General features: G+C 37.0%; 2 protein-coding genes across 2 annotated transcripts in view; one reads left to right on the top strand and one right to left on the bottom strand.

The window, feature by feature from the left end:
* The first annotated feature begins 788 nt into the window (after positions 1 to 788).
* Herp (Homocysteine-induced endoplasmic reticulum protein) lies at positions 789 to 8,464 on the top strand. Its single transcript, XM_034970629.2, has 4 exons — positions 789 to 1,149; positions 5,791 to 6,233; positions 7,264 to 7,488; positions 7,921 to 8,464. Exons 1-4 carry the CDS (start codon positions 1,015 to 1,017, stop codon positions 8,174 to 8,176), a joined length of 1,059 nt encoding a protein of 352 aa, XP_034826520.1. The 5' UTR covers positions 789 to 1,014; the 3' UTR covers positions 8,177 to 8,464.
* Positions 8,465 to 11,222: 2,758 nt separating this feature from the next.
* The window catches only part of LOC117983981 (putative uncharacterized protein DDB_G0287457), a 54,168-nt gene continuing 50,886 nt past the window's right edge, over positions 11,223 to 14,504 (bottom strand). Inside the window, exons 6-7 of the mRNA XM_034970624.2 lie at positions 14,057 to 14,274; positions 11,223 to 13,948 (exon numbers count right to left, since the gene is read on the bottom strand). Coding sequence (XP_034826515.1) covers positions 12,553 to 13,948; positions 14,057 to 14,274 — 1,614 coding nt within the window. The 3' untranslated portion in view covers positions 11,223 to 12,552. The remainder of the gene's footprint in view (positions 13,949 to 14,056; positions 14,275 to 14,504) is intronic.

The following is a 14,504-nucleotide window of genomic DNA, read 5'->3' as shown; positions in this document are numbered from 1 at the left end:
ACATTAAAGAATAAAAACACAGACAGAAGGAAGACACAAAAGGCGGCCTTATCGCTAATTAGCGATCTCTACCAGGCAACCTTAAAGATTGGAAAGTATAAGGAAAATTAGACTGCAGGTGGTGTGTAATATATAGGTACTAATAAACATACATTCAAATAACTGATACATACTAATACATAAACCACTAATACATGTATTAAAACAATATATTGTATAATACCAATATACTAATAAAATAGACTAATATATACTCTTTAATCGTACTTAAGGAGAAACAAATATGATTGTCGTCTTCAATTTGTAAGATAATGATTCTTCACTGCAGTTTTAAAGGAGTCTAGTGACTTTGATATTATCTGTGGGTCGCACCATAATTACCCGATTTACACGTTGGGCATACAGTGTTGGGGCCAGCATTGAGGCCAACGTTCTTCATCTTACGCTGACTCCACACATTCACCCAACGTATGGATCGGGAAATTAGCATTGGTCCCAACGATAGCAAAGCTAATTTCCCGATTCACACGTTGGGCGAACAGTGATGTGACCAGCGTTGGGGCCAACGTGTGGAGCCAGCGTTAAGTATTCTTGTGTCGGTTATTGTGTGGTATGAGAACAAATCTACTTCTATGATCATAGACAACAAAATAGACCAATCACAAAACGCGAACGCTTTATTAAAAATGTTTTCACCAATGACAATTAAGATTTGATGATAACTAAAACAGACATGCTTAAAAATACCTACTTTGCTGGACCAATAGGAAACGGACAGATAATTTTAATTTTTATGGCAAATTGACAAGTGCGGGGGTATCTACTATTATTTTGCGAAGTATTTATTTGCGAAGTATTATTCAACTAAAATCGGCTAATTTGCAAAACATGTTTGAAGATTCAGCAAAGGATTAGTGAAAATTACTTGTTGCATCATCTAAAAGTGATAAATTTGCGGGTCCTAGCTAATAGTATTATCTAACAACGTTCTCATATTTAATTAGATGATCAAAAATGATAGCAGATAACGTGACATTGATTGTGAAGGCACCGAATCAGCAGATCGAGGATCAAAACATCGAGTGCCAGACTTCTTGGACCGTGAGGCAACTGAAGGGTCATCTTTCAGCAGTATACCCAAGCAAACCGGTAATTTTATTTATATTTACTTTGTCTTGTCTTTATACTTGCCTGTCGAGCGCGGAAGTTTATTTTTGTCTATATCTAGTCTCTACCTTCTGTATCCTAGCATGTTCTCAGGGTTATCTTAACATCATTTTTTAACTGATTTGACAGGGTCTAATATTGTTATTTTTGTCTCTACAAACTTTAAATTGGCAAAGGTAATTGGCTTTTTCAGCGTTATCTCAGCAAAGTATGCAGATAAGATAGTTAAAATTACTTTGAACTCTGCTATTTTTATTCATGAAATTGGAAACTTTAAATAAGTACTGTTTATAATTTTTTAGTGTTTTTACCTACACTTCAAGGAAATTACTAAATAATTTTAAATACATATCAAAAAATGCGTAACCGGCAGGAATCGAACCTGCATCTTCTAGGTTCGCGCCCGATGCCTTGACCAACTTGGCCACGGTTTGTACCAAATTTCATCAAAATCGGTTAAACCGTTGGACAGTAAAAAGCTAGCAGACAGACAGACAGGCACACTTTCGCACTTATACTATTAGTATGGATTTAAGATGTAACATAATAAGTCTAAGTATTATGATCAAACTATTTCATGACAAAATGCATGTAGTCATACAGTCCAGAAACAGACCAAATCCTAAAGTAATGGCAGGGATATTTGATGATACAAAAGCACTAATAAAAGTTTATTATATAAAATGGATGAGGAAGGCTGAGGATCGTGTGTGGTGGCGCGCTCTAGGGAAGGCCTATGTCCAGCAGTGGACACAAACAGGCTGATTGATTGAGTGATTGATATAAAATGCGGCCTTCCGGACCACAATAACAAATCAATTGACACCTCATTTATTAAAATTGGCTCTGTAGTGCTGGCACTATGGTGGAATCATCGATGGGTGGAATATAATATGTAACTATAAGTCCCACAAATTGCTAATACGCGTGGTCTCCATTTTAGTGATGTCAGCACTAGACTGAAGTTTCGAGCTGATAGTATATTTTTATTTCGGCTGACGTCAAAATGACGTTATTTCGATGTTAATGAGACATGGTTATCAATTTGCGGGACTTATACTGCCTTTTGGCTTTGCCATAGTTGGGTAAAAACAATTCTAGATTATTAATCCTTAATTTTATTACCTTTAAATTGGAATGAAGGTTTATGAACCCACAAACTAAAATGATAAATTTGTTCAACAAATAAAGACTTAAGATATGCAAATTACATTGTTATGTATCTTCTGTGCATAATGTAATATATATTATGTACTGAAAACACTTGTATAAATATATGCAATATATATAAGTATAAATATTGAGTAGGTATATTATATGACATAGGTAACTACTTTTATCTGCATATTATTCATACTTAAAATTATCTCAAATGTTACCTACATGTGTGTACTTAATAATTTAATGTGATAAGTATGACATGCTTAGATCTCTACATAATATAAAATAAAGTCGCTTCCCGCTGTCTGTATGTATGAACGCGTAGATCTTTTAAACCACGCAACGGATTTTAATGCGGTTTTCACTTATAGATAGAGTGATTCAGGAGGAAGGTTTATAGGTATATAGTTTAATATTGGTTTGTGTTAATTTGTTGAAATATGACGATATTTGAACAAAGTGTTGGAAGAAATCAAGCTTCCATCGAAAATTAACAAATATAAAATAAAGTCGCTTCCCGCTGTCTGTATGTATGAACGCGTAGATCTTTTAAACCACGCAACGGATTTTAATGCGGTTTTCACTTATAGATAGAGTGATTCAGGAGGAAGGTTTATAGGTATATAGTTTAATATTGGTTTGTGTTAATTTGTTGAAATATGACGATATTTGAACAAAGTGTTGGAAGAAATCAAGCTTCCATCGAAAATTAACAAATATAAAATAAAGTCGCTTCCCGCTGTCTGTATGTATGAACGCGTAGATCTTTTAAACCACGCAACGGATTTTAATGCGGTTTTCACTAATAGATAGAGTGATTCAGGAGGAAGGTTTATAGGTATAGTTTAATATTGGTTTGTGTTAATTTGTTGAAATATGACGATATTTGAACAAAGTGTCGGGAGAAATCAAGCTTCCATCGAAAATTAACAAATATTCCGCGCAACAAGACGAGACGGAGGCGGCAGTGGTCGCATTTATAATATTAGTATGGAAGTGACACTACATAAGTATCTACACTGCCACCCATGCAAAGCTGATATTGTACAACAGAACTCGGATTGGCGTGATTTCTTGCATGGGTATAGTTAAAGACTTGGTCACGCTGTACGGAAAGTGAATAATGACGTCACAATGTGTAAACGACAAATAGGTATTTTTCAGTTTTATTAACATAAAAGAATAGAGTAATTTCTGCTGATAAATATTAGTCGCTTACGAATTGTGACGTCATTATTCGCTTTCCGTACGGCGTTAATAATAATTAATTATGTTAAAAATAAATAAAAATCATGTTTTTTTTTAAATCATTCTTTTTAATAATGAATTTTAGTCCCATAAACTACCGCTATGCAAAAATCACATAATTTTATTACTACAGTCCAAGACCCTATTATACATAGAATGATTCATTAAGTTCTTCTAAACAATTGTCCTAAAACGTATCATCGCCGGCAAACTACAGAGCACGGGTATCCTCTCAAAGTGAGAAGGGTTTTGGCCATAGTCTACCACACTGGCCATGTGCGGATTGGTAGGCTTCACACACCTTTGAGAAAATTATGGAGAACTTTCAGGCATGCAGGTTTCCTCACGATGTTTTCCTTCACCGTTAAAGCAGATATTTAATTACTTAACACGCACATAACTCCGAAAAGTCAGCGGTGCGTGCCCGTGATCGAACTCCCGACCTCCGATTAGAAGGCGGACGGCCTAACCACTAGGCTATCACAGCTTAAAACGTATAGCTCTACCTATATTACCAAGTAGGTATAGAATATAATAGAAACAAATTAATAGTAGACTCGGTAAAATACATACTGTAAAACCGTTATCAGTATGAAACTGATTAAATCCTAGTTGTACCCAACTACCATTGTTATTTTATACTAACAGGCAATTTTATTGTTGAGTGTATCCAGTCGTAAAAACCATTGTTAAATCTAGTTGAAATGAAATGTAAAATAAATATATAAAACGAAAAGGTGACTGACTGAGTGACTGATCTATCAACGCACAGCTCAAACTAGTAACTACTGGACGGATCGGGCTGAAATTTGGCATGCAGATAGCTATTATGACGTAGACATCCGCTAAGAAAAGATTTTCGAAATTCAACCCCTAAGTGGGTAAAATAGGGGTAAAGCATAAGCTAGTAAAATGTAAATCTCAGCATACCTACCTACCTAACCAAACTTAATAAAACAACAGGTAAAACTATAAAGGTCACGTGAGGAGGAAATTTTAGACAGGTTCGTTACCTACTATGTACAGTACGCGGCAGAAAGTAATGTACATCGGCCTTTACAATGACATTTCGGCTTTGTAGAGCGTTGTCCCTGTCACTCATACCTATATGACGTTTTGTCGGTCTCAACAACAGGGACAATGCTCTACAAATTTGCTGTCTCCTTAAAGTCGATGTACATTACTTTTCGCCGCGTACTGTAGTTGTATTTTTTTACTAGCTTATGCCTCGACTTCGTCCTCGTAAAAATCCTTTCTTAGCGTATGTCTACGTCATGTCATATTAGCTATCTGCATGCCAAATTTCAGCCCGATCCAAGTAGTTTGAGCTGTGCGTTGATAGATATATATTTTTATATATATCTATCAACGCACAGCTCAAACTACTTGGATCGGGCTGACTGGCCTATTAACGCACAACTCAAACTACTGGACGGATTGGGCTGAAATTTGGCATGCAGAGAGCTAATATGACTTTACCCGGACCCTACGACAATGCGCAGAGAAATCAGCTTTTATAAAATAACGAAGGTCTAGCCCTCACGGGCTCTTAGCCCGTAACATAACAACATCCGATTAATTTTCCTATTTCCGCTTAACATGTCGCTTATCACATTGTCCGAGTGTAACAGATCAGTCCGGAATACTCCGAGCCGTAATAATTTAGCGTCATCCGCTTGTGAACCGCTTAGGTCATTACCATAATATATTCACCTACTACATCAGGGACCAAAGGTCGAACGCCTAACTACTAAATAGCAGTACTAGCTAGAGACCGCCTCGCAACTCGCGAACAAACCATTTTTAGGGTTCCGTACCTCAAAAGGAAAAACGGAACCCTTATAGGATCACTTTGCTGTCTGTCTGTCAAGAAACCTACAGGGATCGCGTTGACCTAGAATCATGAAAGGCAGGTAGGTAGGTTATATAGCAGACATTAGGGGAAAAATCTGAAAGCCGTGAATTTGTGGTTACATCACACAAAAAAAATTAAATTGTGGTCATGAACTAAAAATTAGTATTTTCAATTATCATAATGAAAGTGCTTCACCTGTGGATTCTAAAACAGATTTTTATTTATTTTTATGCATCATAGTTATTGATTTATCGTGCAAAATGTCTAACGGGGTGAAATAGGGGTTTGAAATTTGTGTAGTCCACGCGGATGAAGTCGCGAGCATAAGTTAGTTCTAAATAAACCTTTCATTGTTCCAGAAAGAAGACGAGCAGAAAATAATATACTCGGGCCAACTTCTCGACGACAGCACGATCCTCAAGGATGTGCTGAGGAACTACGAGACCCAGATCGCTCATACTATGCACTTGGTGTGCTCCAACAAGAGAATGATGGAACAGAAGCCAGAACTACCCAAAACCGACGGCCTCCGCCAGAGGAACGTCACGGAGACCGCCCCGCGGCCGGCCGAAACCACCTCCAGGCCCGAAACCAGGCAAAACGACCAGAACCACACTGTAGAAATGCAGAACTACCTTAATTCGTACCTAAACAACTACGGCAGAGTGCCTCCATACCCAAACTATAACCTAAACCTTGGACAAGGTTACCTTCCCGTAGCAAACGATCCAGCGTCCATGGCCAATCACGTCCTGATGGTTCAGCAAGCGTACATCCAGTATATGCAGCAGTATAATAACATGTAAGTGCTGATATTTTCTTTCTGACAAGCGGTGATGGTTAATACGTCAACATCCTAGTTGGGGGTCCGATCTCGGATGGATACACACTTTAACTTTTCGAAGCTATATGCTTTTTAACCCTGTATAGATTCTGCGTGATGCCCAGTGGTTAAGACGTCCGCCTCCTAACCGGAGGTCAGGGTTTCGATCTCAGGCACGCATTAAAGATGCGTGCCTGAGATCGAGACCCGAGACCTTTCGGAGCTATATATGCATTTAGGTATTACTTGCTTTAACGGCGGAGAAAAACATCGCGAGGAAACCTGCATGTCTGAGAGTTCTCCATAATGTTCTCAAAGGTGTGTGAAGTCTGTCAATTCTTACTTGGCTAGAGACCCGTTCTCAGTAGTGAGCTGACGACCATGTAAATCTTTTCACATACCTTTTACACATTGACTTTAATACAAAGTTCTCACAGTTGCCGATAAGATTACATCATTATTTTATACTTACCTAATATTCATGTGTACTTAATATGTTGCGTGTAAGCACTTGAATGTTCGAGAAAATTGACAGCTGCAGACGAAAATAATTTTATTCTTATAAAGACATTTAGTACCTTTGAGCTGAGGCTAGAGAGCCTGTGTTTGTGTCTTGTGAACATGCATAGGTAGTTGCGATTCTATCTATTAGTCCAAGTCAAAGTCAAATCATTTATTTCAAAGTAGTTACTATTGTACTCTTTTTGATAGTCAGTTGTTGGGTTTGTAGGATGATAGTGGTGTTAATTACGTAATTAGGGTCCAGTATAGATCTAACAGTGTAGTTTGTGATTTAGTAAATTCATACACAACTGCCCATGAAAAGAATGAGCTAGCGTGCACCACGGTGCGGTGACTTGTGGTGCGTTTTAAAATCGGTGCGGTATTAATTCCGCAGTGCGAGCACTTTCACAAAAACCTTGTATATGCGTACTCTAGGAGTTGAATTATCTGTGTCCAAAACATTAAATAAAAAGACTAAAAAATGAAACTACCCTCAAATTTCCAGGAGGCAAACGTTAGCCGAGACGCAGCCGACCCCGCCCCCAGTAGAAACGCCCCCGCAGCCCCCGGCTGAGGCGCCCGAGGCCGAGCCGGAGGACGGCCAAGCGAGAGACTGGCTCGACCATTTGTACGCGGCGTCAAGGTTCGGCATACTGCTGTCGCTGTTCTGGCTGTACGGCAGCCCGGCGAGGCTGCTGCTCGTCGTGCTTCTGGCGGCTGCAGGCTATCTGTGAGTATTCTTTATTTTTCTTCATAGTCTTGATCCAAAGTTGGACAATGGATCAAACTCAAACTCAATGCATTTATTCAAAATGGATACCATTGTACAATTTTTGATTATCAATACTTGAATTTGTAAGATAAAGTAATAACAGTTTCCTTTCAATCCTTGCTTGCAATATTAACCTAACCCCACTCCCCCCACCCCCTTAACTGACTGAAAACAGGTGCGGAGGCAGACTTAAGTTACTTTTTATCCCGGAAAAAGAGCTCCCACAGGATTTTTATAACATCTAAATCTTTGCGGACGAAATCACGGGCATTGCCCAAGCTAGTTGAGAAACATGCTGCGCAAACCATAGTCAGGGTTTTTTTTAAATTTTTTTTTAATTAGTTGTGTATATTGTGAAGTAGCATTAACAATTTAGTATGTCCTTTGCAGGCACCAAATCGGTTTCTTCCGCGACCTCCACTTGAACCCAGGCAACAACCAACCGAACCAGGCGAACCAACCGAACCAGGCGAACCAACCGCCCCGCAACCAGCAACCGCCCGACAACCAGAACCCCGAGCCAACCGCCCGACCTAACAACGAACCGGCGAATAATGTCAATGACAACCAACAGTCGTTATTAGCTGTCACATGGATGATATTCACTACATTCTTCGCTTCATTAGTACCAGATACCAATAATTAAGTTCTGTGAACATAATGTAATCTGTATTATGTATGTCAGACACTGACCTCTATTAACACAAGTACGCTGGGCTTGCGATTGCCGGCCTGTTTTTAAAGCAGCTTAATTTTCACAATTTTGGTGCGGATAGCAGCCGTGAGGGTACTCGGAACTAAATGTTAGCTCTGTTCACGACAGTTAAGGAATTTGTAACAAAACTTCGAGGCTTCGACGTCACTGGCAGGCGTCAAATGTAACTTACATTTGACGCTAGGTAGCATATGAATCGCCTATTTTTCTTTGTTTACCTTCACCTTACCTTTTTATTTCACGTTACCCATAGCCTAATATTCCACATATCGTCGATTCAGTCAACTTATTGTGTACCAAGACAAGACCATTTGACACAAAGTGTAAATTTTCAATTCCGGTACGCTTAATGGAGCTGTCATTTTGCGCCTCTTCCAGCGTTCTTTTATATGTCCATTTCATTGATGTGTGATATTATTGTGTTACCTCTGTGGTAGTATTTTATTAAGAGGTTCGTAAAATGGGCTATAGAAATTGCTGTGGAATATAGCCCAGCCATAATAAAATAATGTTTCATTTCTTTTCAGTTGCCAGCTGTAAAATTGCTGGTAACTTAAGTTTAGATTTGCTGTCAAATTGCTAGCAATAAAAATTGCTGCAAAATATAGCCCAGCTATAAAATATAATGTTTCGTTTTTACAGTCGCTAGATTTATTCACAAGTTGCCAGCTGGCAATTTTAGAAATTCGAATTTGCTGTCAAATTGCTTGCAATAAATAGCATAAAAGTTGCTGCAAAACATAGCCCGGCAATATAACTCTGCCATAAAACTAGCAGAGCTATGCCATTGTTGGTTACTTCAGAGTAATATAGATTTGCTGACAATAAAAAACATTGCGGTCTTCTAATCATCTTTATGCGCGTTAGACACAAGTTGCCGGCTACGAAATTGCATGCTTAAAATCATTTTTGGGCTATAAAAATTTGCACATTTGCTGTCAATATAGCTCGGTTCTCTTAATTACTTGTTAGCCCAGGCAACTTGCGGGCTACCAGTTCATAGTAGCCTAGAGTAGGTAGGGCTTTCCATTAAACCCGTTTCTCTTATAAATAATTTGTGTAAAATAGTGCCAGTTGAAATAAATCCAGTGTTATTGACAATTTTCAAGGTAGCAACACTGTAAATATTATACACTATTTTTTTAAATAATAATTGTCAAGTTAAATTATTTAAAAATAAAATAAAACTATTAATAATAAATGCTGAACAATCACAGACTATAAAAACAATATTTAAATCCAAAATGTATTTACTCGGAAAATCGTATTTCAATTTTAAAATGTTCTCGACATTTTGTCTATCGATTTTAAACTCATGCCATAAGATCATAAGGGTCCATTTCTAGTGAAGCGGCGCGGAGTGATTCTTAGATGACATGATTATTGGATCACGTCATCTCTCTCCAGTTCGCTTCAGTGGAAACGCACCTTAAGCGTGTAATGAATAATAGCATAACATATTTTGGGACAATGACACTCATTTATCTATTATTATTATGTAGTCTGTGAATGAACTGCTTAAAGATATTCGAGATAATTTATATTGAGTTGGTTTTGGTGAGATTTAGTGAAGTTAAGAAAATTAAATTTGAACTTTGAAATTTTAAATCTATTAAAAAATGGGTGCGTCGGGACTCGGGAAAACTCTGACAGAAGCGAAGCTTATGTGTTCGAGACAGTAGTGTAGCCGCGCGCTAATGGAAGGGTAGTTAAAGGTGACGGTGACGTTTTTCTCCGTTTACTCGGCGTCCGAACGCGCAACGACGCTATAGAAGCTTCGCTTCAAAATATTTTTGGTGAATTGTTAACTTTATTTTGTCACTTGTGGATTTCGGTGTACGGAATACGGATCAAAGTTACACTAAAATGCGTCTCGGATAAGGTTGAAACATTAATATCTGTAGTAATCAGTTGAACAGATATCTCTAAACTAAGCAAATAAATTACTGCTATCCTTTCCCTAACATAGTAAAGGATGACAGTAAGATATCAGTTAAGTTTTTTAAGAATACTTTATTGCAAAATGGCGAGCAAAACTATCATAATCTATCTAACAAGAAAATAAGAAGACGGGATAAACAACACCCTGATAACAAATTCCTGAAAGGCCGGCAACGCATTGGTGGTACCTCCTCTGGTAGGTACTGCAAATGTTTATCTGCGGTGGTTTGCTCGCTATTTTTATCAAAAAAACCCAGTATGGTTGAATAAGAGTTCATTATTGATTTTAGTTTCATAAATGATGTGTCTAAGTTTAGTTTAGAGAATTATGTAACTGAATAATATTAAAATTGCTATGTAAAAACTAAAACGAAAATTACCCTCATAATTTGAAATCCGTGCGTGCAAACTAAGTATGTACTCCAATCTGAACACAAGGTGTATAACTACACGCATAGTACAAAAACAGATCTCAGCCAGGCTTGTGTATTTAGTGTATGACCTGCGCAAGCTAGCATGTTGCAACTTCAGATTGGACTACTTGTTTGGCGATCACTGTACCAACCACCAGTGACAAATTAGTACTGATGTTAAACCAAATATTAATTGTATATAACTTATTTACTTGGTAGTGATAGGATAGTTTTACGGTTTCAATGATATTATCTAAGGGTGCATCCGCTGATAGGTCAGAAATTACTTATTGGTGTTCTCACACATGGTACAAATTGATATTTATGACATTTTTGTCACAAGATATTACAATGCGGATCTGCATAGTACCAATAACTGTGAATATAGGAGAGTATTTCTATCAACAAATTAATATCACATGATGTTTTATAATTTTTATAATGTTTTTTTACCTACACTTCAAGGAAATTTCTAAATACAAGTTTGAAATCCTATCAAAAATTGCGGACCACGAGATCACGTGATTATTTTATCACGTCATCTTTTAACCACATGATTGCTGTGCTGAAAACAGCTCCGCTTCTCTCCGTTTCAGTGGACCGGCAGCCTTAGGTGGCTTAACTTTTTCCCTTTACGAAGTTTTATTGAGTGGAGAGAGCCAGTGAATAAACATAGTCGTAAAATGTTAAAGTAGTTGGTTACCTATCAGTCCGTAGGTGACCTTATACGAATATGTGCAAAATAATATTCTCTTGTAAATATTTTATTGATGGTTACGCTTTTATCAATGTCATATTGTCTCTGTTCCTTATTCCTAACTAGCTGATGCCCGCGACTTCGTCCGCGTCTATTTAGGTTTTTAAAAATCCCGTGGAAACTTATTTTCCGGGATAAAAAGTTGCCGGTCACTTTCCCAGGTCTTTAACTATACTCATGCAAAAATCAAGTCAATCCTTTGCTCCTTTGCATCGTGATTGAAGGACAAACCAATAAACCAACAAACAAACACACTTTCGCATTAGGGTAGTGCCAGTGATAGGCTGTTTCTAGATTCCAATAATTTATTGATCAACCAAACAACCATTATTTTTTAACATTTGTTTTGCAGTTTGCTGTTTTGACGACATACAAAATATCAAGCATTTTTTGTAATATTACTTAGGTGTTTTTAATTATATATAAATTTAATTTTTGCGTATGCTTGGTGTAAATCAAATTCATACTGTGATAAGTTTCGATTATGTTTGCTTTCGCATTAATAAAATTAATTAATACTGAGAACACGTGTTTTATTTTACGAGATCTATTTGTTTTTCAAGCTGTGCTAGCTGTGAAGCTGTGATAGCCTAATGGTTAGGACGTCCGCCTTCTAATCGTTGGTTGGTTCGATCCCTCGAGTTCGAGGCACGATACTCAAACTTTTCGGAGTTATGTGCGTGAATAAAAACCTACCAAGTACGAGTCAGACTCGGGTATTTTATATATACCCTTATAGGATCACTTTGTTGTCTGTCTGTCTGTCGGTCTGTCAAGAAACCTACAGGGTAACTTCCCGTTGACCTAGAATCATGAAATTTGGCAGGTGGCTAGGTCTTATAGCAGGCATACGGGGAAAAATCTTAAAACCGTGAATTTGTGGTTACAACACAAAAAATTAAATTGTGGTCATGAACTAATAATTAGTATTTTCTATGTAAGATAACTATATCAAGTGGGGTATCATATGAAAGGTATTCACCTGTGCATTCTAAAACAGATTTTTATGCATCATAGTTTTTGAATTATCGTGCAAAATGTCGAAAAAATAAGACTGTAGTACGGAACCCTTGTTGCGCGAGCCTGTCTCGCACTTGGCCAGTTTTTTTGACATTTTACCCGATAAATCAAAAACCTTTTTCCTTTTAAAGTAAGGAACCCTAAAAATCAATATTAATCCTTCAAAATAATTTTTATTAGAATTCATCGTCAAATTCAACATCCATCAAATCGAGATTATTTTCTACTGCGTTTTCTGATACCCTTTCAACTGGAACCTCCTTTTCACTGAAAATTGCCTCTTGGTTCTCTTCCACTTCTGCATTATGTTTAGTTTCTTGACTATTATTAACTTTTGAGGATTGTTCATTACTTGCCATATCTACATCAGTATAAGAAATTACATGGTAACTTGTATTACTTTCTGTTATAATCATTGCTAAACCATTCTCTTTATCAATTTTAGCATTATTATGATCTAGATTATCAAATGCTTCATTGTTATCTATCTCAAAAATTTTATTACTTGCACTCTCACTTTCTTTGATTCCATGAACTTTAGTTGTAGCTTTTTTCTCATTAACATCATGATGACTTTTGCTTTTTTTTATATCTAAATTATCATTATCGTCAGAATTTCCAATTATTTCCAAAATTACATTATCGTTGATCGTATGCCCAGCTGTTAATTTAGGGCCCTGTTTCATACCTTTTGTATGGCCTTTGTCACTATCTGTTTCATGTACATCAACCCTAACAGACTCGTTCATTAAAACAACGTCATCTTCATCAGGACTATTATTATTTTCTTGATTATTATTAGAATTTTCATCAATTTCTAGAATAACGTCATCGAAGATTTTATCAATTTGTTTAGGTCCTTCTTTTACGCCATATGTATGTTTTTTGTAACTATCTAATTTATATAAATCAGCTCTGACAGATTCATTCATTAAAACAATATCATTTTCCTCAGAACTACTATCATTTTGTTGATCATTACTAGAATTTCCACGTATTTCTAAAACTTTATCATCAGTTTCTTTAGGTCCTCCTTTTATACCATTTATATACCTTTTGTCATTATTCACTTTATGTACATTAGCCTTAATAGATTCATTCATAAAAACAATATCACCATCTTCGTCAGAACTATCAATAACGTTTTTCCTAGCTTTCTTTACCTTTCCTACATGATTTTCGTCAATGTCAAATATATTTTCTGTATTAACTCTATTGATTTTATCAATTTCATCATCACTCAACGCTTTTTCATGAGTATTAGTCTTGGATGCAGTATTTGCAATATTATCAATGTTTCTAATAGGGTTATATTCTGTATTTGCATTAGTAGTTGTATTATTTTCGTTTACACTCATCTTGTTTTGAATGAAAGTAGTATTATCACTTTTTGATGGAGTTTTAGATATATTGGCGATATTTTCATGGTTTTGAGAAGTGTTTATAGTATTTGAAGCATTTTTAAGCCTAGCCAGTCTCCTTTCTTCAGCAAGTTTTCTGCTTTTAAGAATCCTTGCACGTTGTTCCTCGCTTATTGATGGCGAGGAGGTCGCTATTGGCATCATTAATGTTCTGGAATAATAAAAATAATAACATAAGATTTTATAGAATACTAGCTGACATGCGTTGCAATAGGATTCGCGCGCCATCTATAATTGTACGTGAATCTATCTATCTCACCTGTTCTCTTTGACAACACTTTCCATCCCCTTCTTCACAGAGGCAGGCGTAGACGTGGCTCGCGCTAACTCTATCTGTTGCTGTAAAAGCTTGTCAAACTCGTCTTCAGGTGGGGCTTCGCTGGGGGCCTCGTTAGGGGCCTCATCATCACTCGAGTCCCTCTGCACCACAGTTTCCTCTGACAAGTACTGATCTGTTCTTATTTTATGGAGATGCACCTAGAATCATCAAAATCTATCTCACTGACACATCTCGCGTCACGTCATTACACCCCTCCCGCACCGCTCCACTGCCGCAGGCTCTACTCGGTTATGCGTTACGCCTGTAGTAGAGTGAACTAGAGTGAGGGAACTCTCCGTTTGATCCTGAATCGACGATATGTTAAATATTAGGCGATGTATAATCAAAGAAAAATAGGGCTATTTTAGGGCTACCTGCGTCAAATGTA

The sequence above is a fragment of the Maniola hyperantus genome, chromosome 7 (assembly GCF_902806685.2).
Source record: "Maniola hyperantus chromosome 7, iAphHyp1.2, whole genome shotgun sequence".
In the NCBI taxonomy this organism is placed as follows: Eukaryota; Metazoa; Arthropoda; class Insecta; order Lepidoptera; family Nymphalidae; genus Maniola; species Maniola hyperantus.
Note: the sequence above shows the minus strand (reverse complement) of the source record. Positions and strands in the feature narration are given on the sequence as shown.

Coding starts and splice junctions, on each gene's coding strand:
- Herp (XM_034970629.2), top strand. CDS start 1,015: ATGATAGCAGATAACGTGACATTGATTGTGAAGGCACCGAATCAGCAG. Junction 1,150..5,790: donor CAGTATACCCAAGCAAACCG/GTAATTTTATTT, acceptor TCATTGTTCCAG/AAAGAAGACGAGCAGAAAAT. Junction 6,234..7,263: donor ATGCAGCAGTATAATAACAT/GTAAGTGCTGAT, acceptor TCAAATTTCCAG/GAGGCAAACGTTAGCCGAGA.